Source organism: Oncorhynchus masou, chromosome 15, assembly GCF_036934945.1.
Source record: "Oncorhynchus masou masou isolate Uvic2021 chromosome 15, UVic_Omas_1.1, whole genome shotgun sequence".
In the NCBI taxonomy this organism is placed as follows: domain Eukaryota; kingdom Metazoa; phylum Chordata; class Actinopteri; order Salmoniformes; family Salmonidae; genus Oncorhynchus; species Oncorhynchus masou.
In genome coordinates this window covers 62,437,410-62,459,129 of record NC_088226.1, presented here as the reverse complement: position 1 = coordinate 62,459,129, position 21,720 = coordinate 62,437,410, and the positions used below count along the sequence as shown (strand labels likewise).

Genomic DNA, 21,720 nt, shown 5'->3' with positions numbered 1-21,720 from the left:
GTACTAATGATTCAGGTGTTCTGGAGTAATTCCCTCAAGGCAAACTAATGATTAGCAAACTTGGACAGTGCAAGTTCAGTATGTGCATACTGATTCATATAGAACTAAGTTTCCTACAAAACAAAGTTTCCTACAGAATTAAGTTATAGCACATCAAACCAGTTATGGAAAATATGGACTTTGTCCAAACCCTATTTGTCTGATACAGCATGATTAGTAAACTGGACAACTGCCCCACACCTTGCTGTCAGGTAGTCGTGATTAAATGTACATTTGAATACGTCTTCACATCAAATCAAAATCAAATCAAATCAAACTTTATTTGTCACATACACATGGTTAGCAGATGTTAATGCGAGTGTAGCGAAATGCTTGTGCTTCTAGTTCCGACAATGCAGTAATAACCAACAAGTAATCCAACTAACAATTCCAAAACTACTGTCTTATACACAAGTGTAAGGGGATAAAGAATATGTACATAAATATATATGAATGAGTGATGGTACAGAGCAGCATAGGCAAGATACAGTAGATGGTATCGAGTACAGTATATACATATGAGATGAGTATGTAAACAAAGTGGCATAGTTAAAGTGGCTAGTGATACATGTATTACATAAAGATGCAGTCGATGATATAGAGTACAGTATATACGTATGCATATGAGATGAATAATGTAGGGTAAGTAACATTATATAAGGTAGCATTGTTTAAAGTGGCTAGTGATATATTTACATCATTTCCCATCAATTCCCATTATTAAAGTGGCTGGAGTTGAGTCAGTGTCAATGTGTTGGCAGCAGCCACTCAATGTTAGTGGTGGCTGTTTAACAGTCTGATGGCCTTGAGATAGAAGCTGTTTTTCAGTCTCTTGGTCCCAGCTTTGATGCACCTGTACTGACCTCGCCTTCTGGATGATAGCGTGGTGAACAGGCAGTGGCTCGGGTGGTTGTTGCCCTTGATGATCTTTATGGCCTTCCTGTAACATTGGGTGGTGCAGGTGTCCTGGAGGGCAGGTACTTTGCCCCCGGTGATGCGTTGTGCAGACCTCACTACCCTCTGGAGAGCCTTACGGTTGTGGGCGGAGCAGTTGCCGTACCAGGCGGTGATACATCCCGCCAGGATGCTCTCGATTGTGCATCTGTAGAAGTTTGTGAGTGCTTTTGGTGACAAGCCAAATTTCTTCAGCCTCCTGAGTTTGAAGAGGCGCTGCTGCGCCTTCTTCACGATGCTGTCTGTGTGAGTGGACCAATTCAGTTTGTCTGCGATGTGTATGCCGAGGAACTTAAAACTTACTACCCTCTCCACTACTATTCCATCGATGTGGATAGGGGGGGGGGGGTGTTCCCTCTGCTGTTTCCTGAAGTCCACAATCATCTCCTTAGTTTTGTTGACGTTGAGTGTGAGGTTATTTTCCTGACACCACACTCCGAGGGCCCTCACCTCCTCCCTGTAGGCCGTCTCATCGATGTTGGTAATCAAGCCTACCACTGTTGTGTCGTCCGCAAACTTGATGATTGACTTGGAGGCGTGCGTGGCCACGCAGTCGTCGGTGAACAGGGAGTACAGGAGAGGGCTCAGAACGCACCCTTGTGGGGCCCCAGTGTTGAGGATCAGCGGGGTGGAGATGTTGTTGCCTACCCTCACCACCTGGGGGCGGCCCGTCAGGAAGTCCAGTACCCAGTTGCACAGGGCGGGGTCGAGATCCAGGGTCTCGAGCTTGATGACGAGTTTGGAGGGTACTATGGTGTTAAATGCCGAGCTGTAGTCGAGCTGTAGTCTCACATAGGTATTCCTCTTGTCCAGATGGGTTAGGGCAGTGTGGTTGAGATTGCATCGTCTGTGGACCTATTTGGGCGGTAAGCAAATTGGAGTGGGTCTAGGGTGTCAGGTAGGGTGGAGGTGATATGTTCCTTGACTAGTCTCTCATGATGACGGAAGTGAGTGCAATGGGGCGGTAGTCGTTTAGCTCAGTTACCTTAGCTTTCTTGGGAACAGGAGCAATGGTGGCCCTCTTGAAGCATGTGGGAACAGCAGACTGGTATAGTGATTGATTGAATATGTCCGTAAACACACCAGCCAGCTGGTCTGCGCATGCTCTGAGGGCGCGGCTGGGGATGCCGTCTGGGCCTGCAGCCTTACGAGGGTTAACACGTTTAAATGTTTTACACACCTCAGCTGCAGTGAAGGTGAGTCCGCATGTTTTCGTTGCAGGCCGTGTCAGTGGCACTGTATTGTCCTCAAAGCGGGCAAAAAAGTTATTTAGTCTGCCTGGGAGCAAGACATCCTGGTCCGTGACTGGGCTGGTTTTCTTTTTGTAGTCCGTGATTGACTGTAGAACCTGTCACATACCTCTTGTGTCTGAGCCGTTGAATTGAGATTCTACTTTGTCTCTATACTGACGCTTAGCTTGTTTGATAGCCTTGCGGAGGGAATAGCTGCACTGTTTGTATTCGGTCATGTTACCAGTCACCTTGCCCTGATTAAAAGCAGTGGTTCGCGCTTTCAGTTTCACACGAATGCTGCCATCAATCCACGGTTTCTGGTTTGGGAATGTTTTAACCTCTTGGAACTCCCCATCCCGGATCCGGGATCGTGACTCAGGCTCATTAGCATAACGCAACGTTAACGATTTCTGAAAATCACAAATAAAATGAAAATAATGCGTCTGCTCTCAAGCTTAGCCTTTTCTTAACAACACTGTCATCTCAGATTTTCAAAATATGCTTTTGAACCATAGACTAATTTGTGTAAGAGTATGCAAAGCTAGCATAGCATTTTGAGTAGCATTTAGCACGCAACATTTTCACAAAAACCAGATAACCAAATAAATAAAATCATTTACCTTTGAAGAGCTTCTGATGTTTTCAATGAGGAGACTCTCAGTTACATACCAAATGCGCAGTTTTTCCTGAAAGCGTCTGTGTGTAGGAGAAATCGTTCCGTTTTCTACATTGCGTCTGGCTACCGAAACAAACCGAAAATTCAGTCACCTACAACGTAAAACTTTTTCCGAATTAACTACATAATATCGACCGAAACATGGCAAACGTTGTTTGGAATCAATCCTCAAGGTGTTTTTTCACATATCTCTTCATTGATATGCAGTTCGTGGAAGCTTGCTTTCCTCTCTGTATCCCATGGAAAAATACTGGCAGCTGCCTTTTGCGCACCAATTTCGGCGCAGGACACCGGGCGGACACCTGGTATATGTGGTCTCTTATGGTCAATCTTCCAATGATCTGCCTACAAATACGTCACAATGCTGCAGACACCTTGGGGAAACGACAGAAAGGGCAGGCTCATTCCTCTCGCATTCACAGCCATATAAGGAGACAATGGAAAACAGAGCCTCAAAAATCCTGCTCATTTCCTGGATGCCGTCTCATCTTGGTTTTGCCTGAAGCTCACGTTCTAGGGCACGCACAGAAAATATCTTGGTAGTTCTGGACACGTCAGAGTGTTTTCTTTCGAAAGCTATCAATTATATGCATAGTCGAGCATCTTTTTGTGACAAAATATCTTGTTTAAAACGGGAACGTTTTTCATCCAAAAATGAAATAGCGCCCCCAGAGCATCAACAGGTTAATTGTTGCTATGGGAACGACATCTTCAACGCACGTTCTAATGAACTCGCACACCGAATCAGCATATTCGTCAATGTTGTTGTCTGACGCAATACGAAACATATCCCAGTCCACGTGATGGAAGCAATCTTGGAGTGTGGAATCAGCTTGGTCGGACCAGCGTTGGACAGACCTCAGCGTGGGAGCTTCTTGTTTTAGTTTCTGTCTATAGTCAGGGATCAGCAAAATGGAGTCGTGGTCAGCTTTTCCGAAAGGAGGGCGGGGCAGGGCCTTATATGCGTCGCGGAAGTTAGAATAACAATGATCCAAGGTTTTGCCAGCCCTGGTTGCGCAATCGATATGCTGATACAATTTAGGGAGTCTTGTTCATCTGACATGCCACATAGTTTTCTTGTGACAAGGAAATACTGGCCCTTACCAACAATTGTGACTACTGAGCAGCAACATCTTTCAATTTGAGTATGAACTGTGCAAGTCCTGCTCCAATCATGCTGGGTCTACAGACAAGTAATCAGTCTTTCCTGCTGTGCCAAATGCCTCCCTTTCAGACAGATCTGTCACACCAAGAGCTGCTATCAAATTTCATTGAATTTCATTTACAAGGGCCTATTAATGCAAAGATGTCAAGATCCTTGAATGAGGGCTTGCTCGACCAGATAGTTCACCACACACTTTCTTTAAACTTGTTTTCTCTGTTTGTTGCCAGAGGAATCTGAAGGAAAGTTTGAGAAACATAACAATTACTGTTTTTTTTCACTATTCTATTCACTAGTAGACACCTGAAACATAATGATCTGCAGTGGGTCATGTACATTACATAACTGCTGCTTGTAGGGAATGGGAATTGAAATCAATGTAATCAAAAAGGGTGAATTATTTTGTTTCCAGTGGTTCCGACGTCCTCTTAATTACAAGCATACATACATTAGGACACAAAGGGTTATTTGAAATGCTAGTGCTGTCTGCATGTGCCTAAAGTGAAAATGGTTGACAGTTACATTGTGATATGTATGTATTGTGACATGTTATATTAAACTGTGAGATGTAATCATTCATACAAGGACTGTGTGAAAAAGTCAGGGATATTCATATTGAATAGATCATGAACGTGGGAGTCTTAAGTATTGACTGCCTTATTCTTCAATTCACACCTACTCAGTACAACTGACAAACACTGGAGAATTTACAGTCAACGACAGAACTGTCTATTGAACAGTGGCATTTATCTTGCTGTTGTTCTCCTCTTGTCCAGGACTGGAGAAGGTGGGTCGTGACTCAACCTATGAACAGGAGGGGAAGGTGCAGTTTGTGATGGATGCTGTATATGCCATGGCCCAGGCCCTACACCGAATGCACCGGGAGCTCTGCTCAGGGTACCCAGGCCTGTGTCCACGCATGGCCAACATTGACGGCAAGGAGCTACTGACCTTCATCAGAGCGGTAAACTTCAATGGTAAGGACCCTTTTCAACACATCACCATCACTGTTATCATCTTCATCATCATCATCATGTGGAATACACTTTTCAAACTTTCATTCTTCCTCATACATTACCATATGATTGTTATGGAACCTTCCCCTACATTTCTATTATTGTCTCACTCCTTTGTTTCTGTTTCATTGTCGTTATACCCTCTACAGACACTTCCTTCATTACTGCAATTCCTCCTCCTCAAGCACCTGATCATTTATTCATCTCTCAGCCTTGACCTCTTCATTTCTCCAATACTGTATTTTGGTTAATCATGTCACATGACCTTACTTTTTCATCAAATTATCCAGCACCATCCTCAGGCAATTGCTTTAATTGCTTGTCTAATTCTCATTTCTGGAAAAGGCTTACTAAAATAAAGCGTAAGATCCAGGTCATATGACATGATTAACCAAAACACTAATAAAATGCCCTCTCCTAATAAAATGCCCTCTTCTTTATTTAACTAGGCAAGTCAGTCAAGAACAAATTCTTAATTCAATGACGGCCCAGGAACAGTGGGTTAACTGCCTTGTTCAGGGGCAGAATGACAGATTTTTATCTTGTCAGCTCGGGGATTCGATCTAGCAACCTAGATCGAGGCTACCTGCTGCCCCTCTTCACTTTCCTCCTCTGCTCTTCTCTCTTCACTCTCCTCTTCTGCTTTTCTCTCTCCTCTGCTGCTCTTCTCTCTTCTCTCTCCGCTCTTCTCCTCTGCGCTTCTCTCTTCACTATCCTCCTCTGCTTTTCTCTCTTCACTCTCCTCCTCCGCTCTTCTCTCTTCACTCTCCTCCTCCGCTCTTCTCTCTTCACTCTCCTCCTCTGCTCTTCTCTCTTCACTCTCCTCCTCTGCTCTTCTCTCTTCACTCTCCTCCTCTGCTCTTCTCTCTTCACTCTCCTCCTCTGCTCTTCTCTCTTCACTCTCCTCCTCTGCTTTTCTCTCTTCACTCTCCTCTGCCCTTCTCTCTTCACTCTCCTCCTCTGCCCCTTCTCTCTTCACTCTCCTCCTCTGCCCCTTCTCTCTCCACTCTCCTCCTCTTCCCCTTCTCTCTTCACTCTCCTCCTCTGCTATTCTCTCTTCACCTCTGCTCTTCTCTCTTCACTCTCCTCTGCTCTTCTCTCTTCACTCTCCTCCTCTGCTCTTCTCTCTTCACTCTCCTCTGCGCTTCTCTCTTCACTATCCTCCTTTGCACTTCTCTCTTCACTCTCCTCCTCTGCTCTTCTCTCTTCACTCTCCTCCTCTGCTCTTCTCTCTTCACTCTCCACTCTCCTTCTCTTCTCCTGACTCGTACAGTTTCTCCTCTCATCTTGTTCTACTTATTTTCACAGTCTTGGTCATCGGTCAAGATGGGTCTTCTTTGAGGGTAGCCATAGATAGATCTCTGTCAGCTATACTAGAGATTCACACAGTCTCTGTGTTCTAATTCTTATCATGGTTATTGTCTCGGGTTCAATAAAACAAATTGATATTCATTCAGTATCACAATAATTGTTGGCTTATACATGCAGTAAAGAGGTCAATCGAACTCGACCAAAAGAATGGAAATGCCATGGAAATGTGTGGGGGAAAGATCCTAAATCTCCTAATTTCCCCCAATTAGGATATTGTTTATTTGTGTATTTCACACTATGTTGAGGTAAAAATCGGAGTATAATGCTTATATGGATGTCAACCCCAATATATGTTTATGTCATCATCACCAATCAACTGCATTACAGGTAAAAACTTTGACTACCACCACCGATTTCTGTACGCTAGCTATGCTACTTGCTCATACAAATGGGAGTTAGCATTTAGCAGTTACTTCTTCTAAACCTGAAAAAGGACAACTTCTAAATGTTCTACATGAAAACAGACAAATATATCAAAATCTGACTTTAGTAACCACATTATGGGCCTGTTACAATATATCAATCATGGCTGATTTGACGAATATCCACTTTGTTAGAACAGATGTTTTGAATGTGCGCCAATCCGGCACCCTTCTTCGATCCCCCACGATCTGTTTCAGTCTGTAATTCATGGTTTGATTATTATTTGTCACTTCCATGGCTTGGATTACTGCTTCAGAGAGTGAATCCATGATTAATAAGCTCCACGGCTGTCAAAAAACTACTTTTAGGGACACTTCAAGACCCAATAGTCTGACTCTTTACTAACAAACTCCAATGAAAAAATAATTGGGAGTCTTTTGCCTTTAAGGGGTAAGGAAAAGCCCAGTACTTCTGATTCAGCTCTGCCGTCTTCATCAATGGGATGAATAACATCAGGCATTTATCACCACCAGCACAACCACACATTACCAATCTAACTCTGAGGTTCTTAATTGTTTCTAAGCTAAGATTGTTTCATACTTCATTTCATTACTTAGAACTACATAGTTAATTCACCATAAAGTAACTATTTGTCAGATAGGATTGTCTTTCTCTTCCTATTGTGTTTTTATCACGTGTGCTAGATTGATAATTCACAGATACAGCTCAAAACATACAGTCATGTCCCCCTCTCTCTTCAGTTCAGAACATACAGTCATTTATATGTCCCTGTCTCTCTTCAGCTCAGAACATACAGTCATTTATATGTCCCTGTCTCTCGTCAGCACAGAACATACAGTCATTTATATGTCCCCCTCTCTCTTCAGCTCAGAACATACAGTCATTTATATGTCCCCCTCTCTCTTCAGCTCAGAACATACAGTCATTTATATGTCCCTCTCTCTCTTCAGTTCAGAACATACAGTCATTTATATGTCCCCCTCTCTCTTCAGTTCAGAACATACAGTCGTTTTATGTCCCTGTCTCGCTTCAGCTCAGAACATACAGTCATTTATATGTCCCCCTCTCTCTTCAGCTCAGAACATACAGTCATTTATATGTCCCTGTCTCTCGTCAGCACAGAACATACAGTCATTTATATGTCCCCCTCTCTCTTCAGCTCAGAACATACAGTCATTTATATGTCCCCCTCTCTCTTCAGCTCAGAACATACAGTCATTTATATGTCCCCCTCTCTCTTCAGCTCAGAACATACAGTCATTTATATGTCCCTGTCTCTCTTCAGCTCAGAACATACAGTCGTTTTATGTCCCTGTCTCGCTTCAGCTCAGAACATACAGTCATTTATATGTCCCCCTCTCTCTTCAGTTCAGAACATACAGTCATTTATATGTCCCTGTCTCTCTTCAGCTCAGAACATACAGTCGTTTTATGTCCCTGTCTCTCTTCAGCTCAGAACATACAGTCGTTTTATGTCCTTGTCTCGGAACATGTGCAGAGTCAAAGACGGCTCACGTTCAGAGTTGTGAGATAACAATGGGATTAATTTAACATTGGCCCAGTACTTTTGTAATTCTACACCAGAGTACCTCTTGAATGGGTGTGAGAAAAGACTACAGTAGATAAAGCCGGTACGTCTTCATCTCTCGCCTGTTACTTCAGCATATATTTACAAGGTTGTCATCCTTTTCAAAGCGTGTGGCGAGATGGACTTGCTTAGATAGAGGGAGAAAGAAATAACACTTCACATATCTCCCCATGCTCTGACTCCGTTGAGGTTAAGGCTTTCAAATGGATTTCTTTATGCTCGTGGTGCTGAATGAGTCAGTTAATCACTCTATGTAGACTATTCAACCATGGCCAACCGTCTGTATTGTAGGCAGAAAGACTTCACAGGCCCTGTAGAGACACATACAGAGGTAGAAAGACTTCACAGGCCCTGTAGAGACACATACAAAGGCAGAAAGACTTCACAGGCCCTGATGACTCACATACAGAGGCATGAAAGACTTCACAGGCCCCGTAGACTCACATACAGAGGCAGAAAGACTTCACAGGCCCTGTAGACTCACATACAGAGGCAGAAAGACTTCACAGGCCCTGTAGACACATACAGAGGCAGAAAGACTTCACAGGCCCTGTAGACTCACATACAGAGGCAGAAAGACTTCACAGGCCCTGTAGACTCACATACAGAGGCAGAAAGACTTCACAGGCCCTGTAGACACATACAGAGGCAGAAAGACTTCACAGGCCCTGTAGACACCCATACAGAGGCAGAAAGACTTCACAGGCCCTGTAGACTCACATACAGAGGCAGAAAGACTTCACAGGCCCTGTAGACACACATACAGAGGCAGAAAGACTTCACAGGGCCTGTAGACACACATACAGAGGCAGAAAGACTTCACAGGCCCTGTAGAGACACATACAGAGGCAGAAAGACTTCACAGGCCCTGTAGACTCAAATACAGAGGCAAAAAGACTTCACAGGCCCTGTAGAAACACATACAGAGGCAGAAAGACTTCACAGGCCCTGTAGACACACATACAGAGGCAGAAAGACTTCACAGGCCCTGTAGAAACACATACAGAGGCAGAAAGACTTAACTGTTTTTTCACGAATGTGAACTGTCCCTTCAGCACAAAGGCCCTACCTAAGTTTGGTAATATTTCTCAGTCCTTAAACTAAGACCATACTGTGTTGTATCATGTTAGAAAAACAAGTGAACATGAAAAGTAATTCGTACAACAGAAGGTGTTGACTCCTACATCTTTTTCCTTTGGCTGTCCATATGGAAACAGCGTGAGTAACTCGTAAAAAGCACTCTTCACTCCTCTCATCTTTCCCCTCATGTGTAGCTATTTTGCATGCTTTTCCTTGATCTGCCTCAAAATTTCAATACCTCAATTGGGTAAGTTTTCATATATCCACAAGCGTCTCTCCTCCCAGCTCCCTACCTGAGAGGGAGAGGCAGATCTGAATAATTATTCTATCTTCTTCTCCGGCAATGGGCTAGGGAGAAATATGGAGCAGGGGAATAGGCATTCTCACTGGCTTTTTACGGCAAGCATGCAGAACAAGTAAAGCTTCAGTTGATTTCTTAACAATCTTCAGACCTTGAAGGGATTCATATCTCTGCCAAACTTGATGAATGTGGAACTGCACTGTGTTATTTTGGGAGAAAAAAAAACATTGAATTAGCAATGAATATGACTGCGGGACAGAAATTGCAAGCCTGTGTTCAGTCAAACCCACATCAGTGCTGTGGTGGATGATGAAACACTATTGTGTGTGCCTTGATCATTGAATTAAATTAAAAGTAACAACAACAAAAAGAGGAAAAAGTTAGGCGTGCATTTACAATTCTAAGTGTAGGATGAATGTTATGCACAAGAATCTTTTCAATAAATATTGCAGATTGGTTAAAACAAGGTTAAAGACAAGATGATTGAGTGTACAGGAGTGCCTTACCTTATGAAATACACAAAGTATTTCAACACACATGCATGTGTGAGTCTGTTCCTGCCTGTGTATAAAATGCTTGATTGAGACTGTAGGAGTGCTTTAGTGTTAGAACACACACACATCATCACATACGAGCATCAATAGAGTTTTTTTTTCTCCACACTGGTTTTTGGGAGCAAAGCGTAGGGGTTACCCGTAAACAGAGTTTGAAATGTACCGAATCAGACGTCCAAGCTTTGAGCAGCGCTTCGACAGTGACTGTGACTATAGCCAGAGGCTAATTGCTAACCCAAACGCGTTCGCCTGAGTGGCTTCATACATACGCTTATCTTTAGATTAGTGTCAGGAGGCTCATAGAGAATGAGCAGAAACACCACTATTTGCCTCTAATGCTGACATTTACTATGATAAAACCATCCGAATATAAAGGCTTTTGTGTCTTGTTTAGAACACGATTACTAGAGCATAGAAAAATAGAATAGTCATCAGGGTGATTTCGTCCATTAGTTTGGACATGGACTTTTAACTAAACAGTGATAAGGGTCCAGTTTAAGTTTTGGGGCTTTCTACTGTGTCACAATATTTATTCCTTCCTTTTGATATTTTAATGAACGAACAAACAAACAATTCAATGAATTCACTGACAGGTTGCAAACCATATGTAGCTTGTTGTGGAATTTCCTCTCCCACCCCTAAGACAGAATCCTGCATTGGGTCCGATACTGTATATATTAGAAAGTGACCCATGCAGGACTCTTCCCTGAGCCCTCTGAGATGTTAAGAAACAATCCATAGTGGGAGATGAATTGTAATAAGCTAGGAAATCTCCCACTGCTGTTTTTCAGATCTAATGTCTGCTGCCTGTCAGTGTCCTAAAGAATGCCGCTTCAGTCAGGGTTCTATTCAATAGCAATCGTTGAATTAATAGAACATAAAACAATGACTATTCTGAACTCACATGCTGACAGCAGGGCTGCCATTAGACACTTGAACAATGACCCTGTTGGCACTTTAAGGGGGAAATTGTAGTGGAGGTATACATTGGCATTCCCATGACTTATTTGCACTGCCAATAGAGGAAATGAAATATGTGTGGACATTGGCCTCCATTAGAGGTAAATGAAATGTGGACGTGTCTCCGGAGTCAGAGAGTTCTACATGACCTACTGTACAATAGCACTCCTCCATCTTTTTTATTGACAAACAAAACAACCAATCAAAAATATTATTTTCATACGGTGCTATCCGGATGAGTTTTGTAAAAGGGAAAGTCTATCTGCTGTAGCCTCGTAGCCTCGTAGCCAAATCAGATTGACATGATTTTGGCAGGCCTTGTCACAATAACCCATTTATGAAGCATAACACAGTATATAATTCACAAGCAATTACTGCACTTTTTTTTTACAGATCCTCGAGCCCACCTACAGTTCAATGTCTTCTGTCAATGCATTCCTTTACAAAAGCTCTCCTTCCTGTTGCTTCTAGCCTAAGGCATAAAGAAAAGCTTTTGGCCTTCTGGATTGAGATTCCTTGAGGCAGAAAGGAGCATTGGTGATAAGCTGAATTCAAGGTCCATACCAAGGTTGATCTTGAACATAAAACCCTTGTATGTGGCCAGTAATTAATAAAACGCCAGTAGATTTACTTTGAAATGAATGAAACACCAGTATATCTACTGTGGGATTAATGAAACGCCAGTAGATCTACTTTGTGATTAATGAAACGCCAGTAGATCTACTTTGTGATTAATGAAACGCCAGTAGATCTACTTTGTGATTAATGAAACGCCAGTAGATCTACTTTGAGATGAATGAAACGCCAGTAGATCTACTTTGTGATTAATGAAACACCAGCAGATCTACTTTGTGATTAATGAAATGCCAGTAGATCTACTTTGAGATGAATGAAACGCCAGTAGATCTACATTGAGATGAATGAAACGGTAGTAGATCTACATTGAGATGAATGAAACGCCAGTAGATCTACTTTGTGATTAATGAAACGCCAGTAGATCTACTTTGAGATGAATGAAACACAGGTAGATCTACTTTGAGATTAATGAAACGCCAGTAGATCTACTTTGAGATGAATGAAACACAGGTAGATCTACTTTGTGATTAATGAAACGCCAGTAGATCTACTTTGAGATGAATGAAACACAGGTAGATCTACTTTGAGATTAATGCAATGGCTTGTTTTAGTAATTACAGTAACCCACTGAAAGAGAGGTGCGCTCATTTGAATCCGTGCCAAATACAAAGACACTGTACATTGACAGCAAAAATGTAACATTACCAATAAACAAACACTTTGTCAGCATCAGAGCAATGTGTGGATTCTTCACTCTTTTGTCATCCATATCATCCCCTATCATCCACTATGGTCACTGTCATCAACTATCATCCACTGTCATTCACTATAATCCACTATAATCCACTATCATCCACTGTCCTCTACTGTCATCCACTTTAATCCATATCATCCACTGTCATCCACTATCATCCACTATCATCCACAATCATCCATATTATTCTCATGCCACTGCTTGGAACACAGTTTTGTGTTTTGGAGGGGCTTTTTGCATATGTCAAGGATCAGGTCAGCCTGTCACAATGGATCGTTAAGGGCTTGTAAGTAAGCATTTCACGGTAATGATTACACCTGTTGTATTCGATGCATGTGACAAATAAGATTTTATTTAATTTGAGAGCATCCCATGTGAGAGCACTAATCTGGCCCCATGAAAACCTTTCAAGTGTCTGACATTCTGTTGAAAGCTGTCATTCTGCCGTGTCTCTGTTGTCACCATATAACTGGGGCTGATTTCCAATCTTATCATTCATCAAGACTGATTTGGTACAAGAGCTCCGCACCATCATCATTATCGAGAAATATTCTGGGAATATTTTTTACTTCATATCAACATGATTTTGCTGGGGGGGCTCTGGATCCCGAGGATGGTATGGTGATTCATCGCTGTGCAGATGCGATTTTCCATGCATTTATTCATGTTGAAGAAGGTAGGACTTGGATATAATCAAAACCTGCGCCCACTCAGTAATCATAAATTACTGAGGGTGTCTGCTCTTTCATTACTATATTCCGTTGCTCTGGATTCTGTTTCTAAAGGAATCTACTTTGTAGGCTGCGTGGGTAATTGGAAGCTTGAGAGTGGGTCAACCCATGATTAAGTCTGGGATTGGTTCAATCAACGCATTGCCCAACCATCTAATCATCTATGTAAAGAGCCACAGAGTCGCAGTATAAAAAAATGTAGTCACGTTTGTTACAATCAAAGCGCTGATTGGAGTGCAGAACGGTTAAGAATGAGCATTAATGTTGTTGTTTTTGACCGAGTCAGAGCAGAGGTATTGTCAGTCTGGCCCGTCATCGTTTAAATCTAGGTGGTTCCATTCTGTAGCATCACTTGAACCTATGTGACAAAAGTATAGATGAACAACAGATATGACAGTATATCATGTCAGAAGCATTGATACGCAAAGCAAGCTAATTGTTGCTGGTTTATCAGTCAGCTAAATGTCTACTCTAAGTTGATGAATAGGTATACAGTGTCTTCAGAAAGCATTCACACCCATTGACCTTTTCCACATTTTGTTATGTTACTGCCTGTATTTAAAATGGATTCAATTTAGATTTTGTGTCACTAACCTACACACAATACCCCATAATGTCAAAGTGGAATTATGTTTACATACATTTTTACAAATTAATAAAAAATGAAAAGCTGAAATGTATTAAGTCAATAAGTATTCAACCCTTTTGTTACAGTGATCGTAACTAAGTTCAGGATTTGTTTCTTGCAAATAACATAATAAATTGCATGGACTCACTCTGTGTGCAATAATAATGTAAACATGATGAATGACTACCTCATCTCTGTACCCCACACATACAATTATTTTTAAGGTCCTCAATCGAGCAATGCATTTCAAACACTGATTCATCCACAAAGACCAGGGAGATTTTCCAATGCCTCGCAAAGAAGGGCACCTATTGGTAGGCAAATAAAAAGGCAGACATTGAATATCTCTTTGAGCATGGTAAATTAACTTTGGATTGTGTATCAATACACTCAGTCACTACATAGATACAGGCCTCCTTCCTAACTCAGTTGCCGGGGAGGAAGGAAACCGCATAGGGATTTCATCATGAGGCCAATGGTGATTTTAAAACAGTCACAGAGTTTAATGACTGTGATAAGAAAAAACTGAGGATGGATCAACAACATTGTAGTTACTCCACAATACCAACCTAATTGACAGAGTGAAAACAAGGAATCCTGTACAGAATACAAATATTTCAAAACATGCATCCTGTTTCAATAAGGCACTAAAGTAGAATTGCAAAATAAATGTGTCAAATAAATTAACTTTATGTCCAATACAAAGCATTATGTTTGGGGCAAATCCAGCAAAACATATCCCAAAGTATCACTCTTGGGGCGGCAGGTAGCTTAGTGGTTAGAGTGTTGGGCCAGTGACCAGAAGGTTGCTGTATCGAATCCCTGAGCTGACAAGGTAAAAATCTGTCGTTCTGCCCCTGAGCAAGGCAGTTCACCCCCTGTCCCCTCGGGGCCATTGATATGGATGTCGATTAAGGCAGCCCCCCACATCTCTCTATTTCAGAGGGGTTGGGATAAATGCAGAAGATATATTCAGTTGGACAACTGACTAGGTATCTCCCTTTCATATTTTCACACATGGTGGTGGCTGCATCATGTTATGGGTATGCTTTTCATCATAGGGAGATTTTTGGGATAAAAAGAAACAGAATAGAGCTAAGCACAGGCAAAATCTAAGTGGAAAACCTGGTTCAGTCTCCTTTTTAACAGACACTGGTAGACAAATTCACCTTTCAGCTATTAGAGGCTTCTAAGGGGAGGACAGCTAATAGTAATGGCTGGAACAGAGCGGATGGAATGGCATCAAACCATGTGATTTATGTTTTTGATACCATTCTACCTATTCTTCTCCAACCATGACCACGAGCCCATCCTCTCCAATAAGGTGTGACCAACCTCCTGTGCTTTCAGCAAGACAAAAACCTAAAACAGTTTGCTTACAATGTTCCTAAGTGGCCTAGTTACAATTCTGAATTAAATCTACTTGAAAATCTATAGCAAGACTTGAAAATTACTGTAGAGTAATGATAAAACCAACTGGACAGAGCTTGAAGAATTTTTAAAAGAATAATGTGCAAATATTGTATAATCCAGGAATGCAAAGCTCATAGAGACTTTCCCAGAAAGACACACAGCTATAATCTCTGCCAACAATGTATTGACTCAGCGGGTTGAATACTTATTTTATCAAGCTATATGAGTGTTTCATTTTTCATAAATGTTTTACATATGTCAGAATTTATTTTCCAAAATGTTAGAATGTTTCTTCCATTTTGACATTACTTTGAGTGTTTATCTGTAGATCGTTGACAAAAAATTACAATTAAATCCATTTTTAATCCTACCTTGTAACATAAGCAATTTTGGGAGAAGTCAAGGGGTGTGAATACTTTCTGAAGGCACTGTATGTCTATAAAATTGAACTGTGAGTATTTCAGTAACACACAGTATCACCGTGGATTCTTGGTTTTGCAAATGTTTGTATGCCGCCAATCCCTCATGAATTTTCAAACCTACATTAGTCATTAAAATACAAATGAAAATGTACAAATCCCATCTAGTGATCTTTATCATAGCATTTATTTATTTTAAATTATGTGCCAACTTGAAAGGGCACCAAAATACAGGAGGATATCTTCAGACTGGAGGATTTCCTCCTGTGCCTAATTAAGACTTCTGTGTATTGCAGTGAGATGCAGATAGATGTGCTGTGTATGTCCAAACAGTCAGACCTATTCTTCCTGTTTCATTTGCAGCTCTCTGCCAAGCCGCCGCACATAGGCAAGAGGGTGATAGGTGCGCACAGTGGGAAAGTGTGTCAATGGATTAATCTATCACTGACAGACACAGGAAGCATAATGTGGTTGTGGGTGGTGTTTTGGAGAGTCAGATCTCTTTATCTGATACTTCAGGCCCAATCCTCTCAACTTCTCTGCAGAAAATGTTATAATACATAGTTCTCTTGAGATGTATATTTTTAATAATGCTCTCCACTTCCTTCCCGACTGTGTTGGATTTTACAAGATTTAAGAACACGAGGTGGTACATGAGCAGTGTTACTGTAGGCAGGTCATCTGGGAGACAAGATAGCTACCTGAAAGGATTTTGGAACTTTGGCAGTGTAGATTGTAGTCAATAGTGACAGCTAAACCATTTTTCTTGGCTGTATCTGTGACAGGTACACTGAAAAACAATCTCGAGAGAGCCTTGACTATAACAATGGCAGTATATTCTCCATCTTTTTTTCTATTTAAATACCATAACCATGGGTAAAGAAATGAAGCAGAGGATTTAACATCTTGTAAACACTCAAGCTATGTTATGTTATGATAACACAAACAGCCAAGTTCATTGTTTCAGTCATATTTTCTCTAAATGTATGTACATTTTTCAGTAATGTTTTAAGGCCCAATGCATCTGATTTTATATCAATATCAAATCATTTCTTGGTAACAATGAAGTACCTTACTGTAATAGTTTCCCATTAATATTGACACTTTTTTTTGCAAAAACAATATTTCTCAAGCAGAATTTTGCAAGGACTGTTTGGGAGTGGTTTGAGAGGGGAGGGGGAAACTTAAAACTAGCTGTTATTGGCAGAGAGATTTGGAACTCTCTTTGTTATTGGTCTATTAACCAATTTACCGCCTGGTGATGTCATCAGACAATCTGAAACTACCGCCCATGCAAAACTGCTGAATAGAAGGTCCTGTGTATATTGTATTGTCAACCAGCATCTATCAGGAAATAACATGTGATCACATTTCTTCACACTTCATCAGTGTTAGTTTCATCACCTATTGTACAATATGATACAAAACACAGGAAAAACAGAATTTTGACTGTAGTGGGCTTCCTGTTTTATAGGAAGTGCTGGGACTCCTGTCACATTTAATGAGAATGGCGATGCTCCAGGACGCTACGACATCTTTCAGTACCAGATCAACAACAGATCAACAGCAGAGTACAAGGTCATCGGCCACTGGACCGACCAGCTATACCTAAATGTAAGGATGATTGCAGTTACTCCACTTTCCTTCAATGTTATGTTACTGCTTTGTCTCTGCCTAATGTTATTGTATCCAAGTCTTAAGAATGTTGTTAAAAATAACATTTTCTCCAATATCTGTAAAAAAAACTGTCATATGCAATTAATTTAACTAATTTGCCAATATTGAAAGAGAGAGATTTGACTTAATTTAATGAGGATGATGATGACAACAATGATGATGTTGATAAATTAAGTCAATGTTATTGAGTCATCTTCTTTTAGTTCTTGCTCATTTTTAAGATCAGTGTCATATTCTGCCCACCTCAGATGGATGCCATGCAGTGGACCAGTGGAGACCCCTCTGTGCCCGCCTCTGTGTGCAGCCTGCCCTGCAAGATGGGCGAGAGAAAGAAGGTGGTGAAGGGAGTACCATGTTGCTGGCACTGCGAGCGCTGTGAGGGCTACCACTTCCAGGCCAGTGAGTTCATGTGTGAGCTGTGCCCATATGAGCAACGCCCTGACCAGAACCACTCCGGGTGCCAACCTATCCCCATCATCAAGCTGGAGTGGCACTCTCCCTGGGCAGTGTTGCCAGTATTTATCTCTGTCCTGGGCATTCTGGCTACCACCTTCGTCATTGTCACCTTTGTGCGTTACCACGACACACCCATTGTCCGAGCCTCGGGCCGGGAGATGAGCTATGTTTTGCTCACAGGTATCTTCCTGTGCTATGCTATCACCTTCCCCATGATCGCAGCCCCTGACGTTGCCGTTTGCTCCTTTAGGCGCATTTTCCTGGGCCTGGGGATGTGCTTCAGCTATGCAGCTTTGCTTACCAAAACCAACCGCATCCACCGCATCTTCGAGCAGGGCAAGAAGGCTGTTACTGCACCGCGGTTCATCTCCCCGGCCTCCCAGCTGGTCATCACCTTCAGCCTGATCTCAGTTCAGTTAATGGGTGTGTTTGTGTGGTTCACCGCCGACCCGCCACACACGGTAGTGGACTATGGTGAACAGCGCACGCAGGACCCTGAGAACGCCCGCGGGGTGCTCAAGTGTGACATCTCAGACCTCTCACTCATCTGCTCGCTTGGATACAGTATCCTGTTGATGGTCACATGTACTGTTTATGCCATCAAGACCAGGGGAGTGCCAGAGACCTTCAACGAGGCCAAGCCTATTGGATTTACTATGTACACTACCTGCATTATTTGGTTAGCTTTTATACCCATCTTCTTTGGGACGGCACAGTCGGCAGAAAGGGTGAGTCTGTTTTGATTGTGTTTTGTATTTAATACACCTACATGTCCGGAGCCTGCTGGTTTTCTGTTCTACCTGATAATGAATTGCACCCACTTGGTGTCCCAGGTCTAAAACAGTCCAAAGATTAGAGGGGAAGGATGAGAAAAGCAGTGGAACTGGCTTCAAGGTCCAGATTTGAATTTGAGGGGTCTACAGTGTAATTGTGAGTAATCTATTGTGTGGAATTGGCTAATATGCTGTGAATCTCAGAGGCTCTTTGGTGATAAGAGTTGGTAGAAAATGGAAAGAGTCTGTGGTCTGTGTCGTGTTCTCACTTAAGGTCAGTAATTATTTTGACCCCTAGAGTTGACTAACCACTCAATGTAATGAACTGCCCTCGCTTTCATTCTCTGCACTGACTGTTGGTCATGTAATGACATGTGTAATTAAATTGCTAAGGATATGGTTGTTCTGGACTATTTTGACAATTAGATCGCTGCATATGATTTGCGGGGAAGTGCGTCGGCTATCAGTCACACTGGGGAAGAATGGTATCAGTAAATAAGCTGAGGAACGTCTCCCTCAATCTTCATATTGACTATTTTGTCATTGCATAGATGAGTTGGTTGTTTGGCAACAAAACTGACGTATGCGCAACTAGGGGGCAAAACAGACAGGGTTGGCTTAGATAGTTGACAACATGTAAACTATATATTGTCTCCAATGTTTATTGAAAACATAAATGCATTTGCATAATGGGCACTTGTTGTCTCTCAAGTACATCGTTACAGTTGTTGGTAAACTACTTCGAATTTTTGTCATATTAGCATAGACGTGACATCAGCCAAAAAACACCTCAAAACAAGACATGGTATCAAAAACAAGATAAAACTAGTTGAAACGAGCCACCTATGATTCCCCACATGGCAGCAGCTTGTCATTGTTGCCAGCTGTCTGGCCATCCAGAATCAAACAACACGGACTTCTGCCCCATTGAAGCCTGCTTATCGTTTTTGTGACGTTGTCAGCTAACCCATCTATAGGATTAGGCCTACAATGCACATTGTCAGTCAGTGTCATGCCACACATCACGACCTAGCAAATCCCATGGCAATGCTTTCAATTGGTTCAAATTCTACAGTAAACTGGACAATTTCATATGATTTCAAAGGTTACTGTAGATAGGCTGGTAGATGGATGATTTCAAAGGCTACCATAGATAGGCTGCTAGATGGATGATTTCAAAGGCTTTCGTAGATAGGTTGCTGGATATAGGTTGCTAAATGGATGATTTCAAAGAGGGATTTTTCCATTGAAGTTTTCTACTGAAAGCTGCGTCAGTCTTTTAAATTGAGGAGCTGAGTGAAGAAAGACTGTTTTCTTCCCCACTATTTTTGGCCAGATCTCATTAGCACAGTTTTCCTGTGAGTTCAGGAAACTGTTGTGAGTTTCTTGTGAAGTTCTGTCACATTGTTACAGTTTTTTGGAAGTCTTGAAACAATGGTTGGTCTGCAACAATTAAGGCGTTACTAATGATCAACACAGAAACCATGACAGTAATGTAGCATATTTGGTTGTTTTTATATAACCTCCAATGCATTCAGTGTAGACCTCTTTATGGATCCACATTAAAACAGTGGAACACTTGGAACATTTCACCCAGGCTTTGCGTAGCAGCAGATGTAGCCAGGCCTTTCAAAGCTGAATATTGGCTTACTTAGGTCACAAATATTGCAAACTATAGTTGCATTATAGAAGGTCTTAACTAGCCAAGCCATACACAGTCATAATAAATTGATGTAATGCTGTTCCAATTTCATGTAAGAAAACAAATGGTTTAGAATCATTACTATTCAAAGTTAAGCTTATTATAGACTACCCCATGGGAGCAACTTACTGGGGACCAAATAAATAATAAAAACAAGTTATTATTTTTGAAGTCTCTTAAGTGTACCCATAACTGTTTTCCTAGATGGTGATTCTACCTCATCATTTTGTATCTTTATTAGTTGAGCATGTTGCAGTCTGTAGGGAGCGAGGTACAGTAGTAGACCAAAGTGCCTATGGTGCCTGTGGTATTCTGTTGTCTTCCAAAAATCCCACATGAGTTTAAGAGTATTGAGATATTGATGAGATATGGAGCCTATTGACCACCATGTCACACAACCAATTAAAGTAATTGGACATGACACTCTTAGTGACAAGGTTTTGAGCACTGCCTGAAATTGTAGAATTGCAGGTGACTCTTGGTCATCAGTTTCTCAGTGTGGCTTTCTGGGCAAAGTCGTAAGAAGATGGGAGTTGCTGGCAATGCAGGTGAGAGCCATATGAATCTTTAATAAGATAATAAAGAATGAATACTCTATCTAATAAAGTATTAGTACAAGGACAGCTCGTCTTCTAAACCATTAATGGTTGAAACATGATTTGAGCTCTGTAAGACGATCTGCTAGTTTAATACAGAATGGTTGAAACATGATTTGGGCTCTGTAAGACGATCTGCTAGTTTAATACAGAATGGTTGAAACATGATTTGGGCTCTGTAAAACGATCTGCTAGTATAATACAGAATGGTTGAAACATGATTTGGGCTCTGTAAAACGATCTGCCAGTATAATACAGAATGGTTGAAGCATGATTTGGGCTCTGTAAAACGTTCTGCTAGTATCATACAGAATGGTTGAAACATGATTTGGGCTCTGTAAAACATTCTGCTAGTATAATACAGAATGGTTGAAACATGATTTGGGCTCTGTAAAACGTTCTGCTAGTATAATACAGAATGGTTGAAACATGATTTGGGCTCTGTAAAACGTACTGCTCTAGTATAATACAGAATGGTTGAAACATGATTTGGGCTCTGTAAAACGTTCTGCTCTAGTATAATACAGAATGGTTGAAACATGATTTGGGCTCTGTAAAACGTTCTGCTAGTATCATACAGAATGGTTGAAACATGATTTGGACTCTGTAAAACGTTCTGCTAGTATAATACAGAATGGTTGAACTAATAGTGTTGTGAATCACAGACTCAGATTTGCA

At 41.5% G+C, this 21,720-nt stretch overlaps 1 protein-coding gene across 1 annotated transcript in view; it reads left to right on the top strand.

The window, feature by feature from the left end:
* The window catches only part of grm8b (glutamate receptor, metabotropic 8b), a 221,560-nt gene that overhangs the window by 183,591 nt on the left and 16,249 nt on the right, over positions 1-21,720 (top strand). Inside the window, exons 6-8 of the mRNA XM_064989963.1 lie at positions 4,840-5,040; positions 17,313-17,452; positions 17,764-18,699. Coding sequence (XP_064846035.1) covers positions 4,840-5,040; positions 17,313-17,452; positions 17,764-18,699 — 1,277 coding nt within the window. The remainder of the gene's footprint in view (positions 1-4,839; positions 5,041-17,312; positions 17,453-17,763; positions 18,700-21,720) is intronic.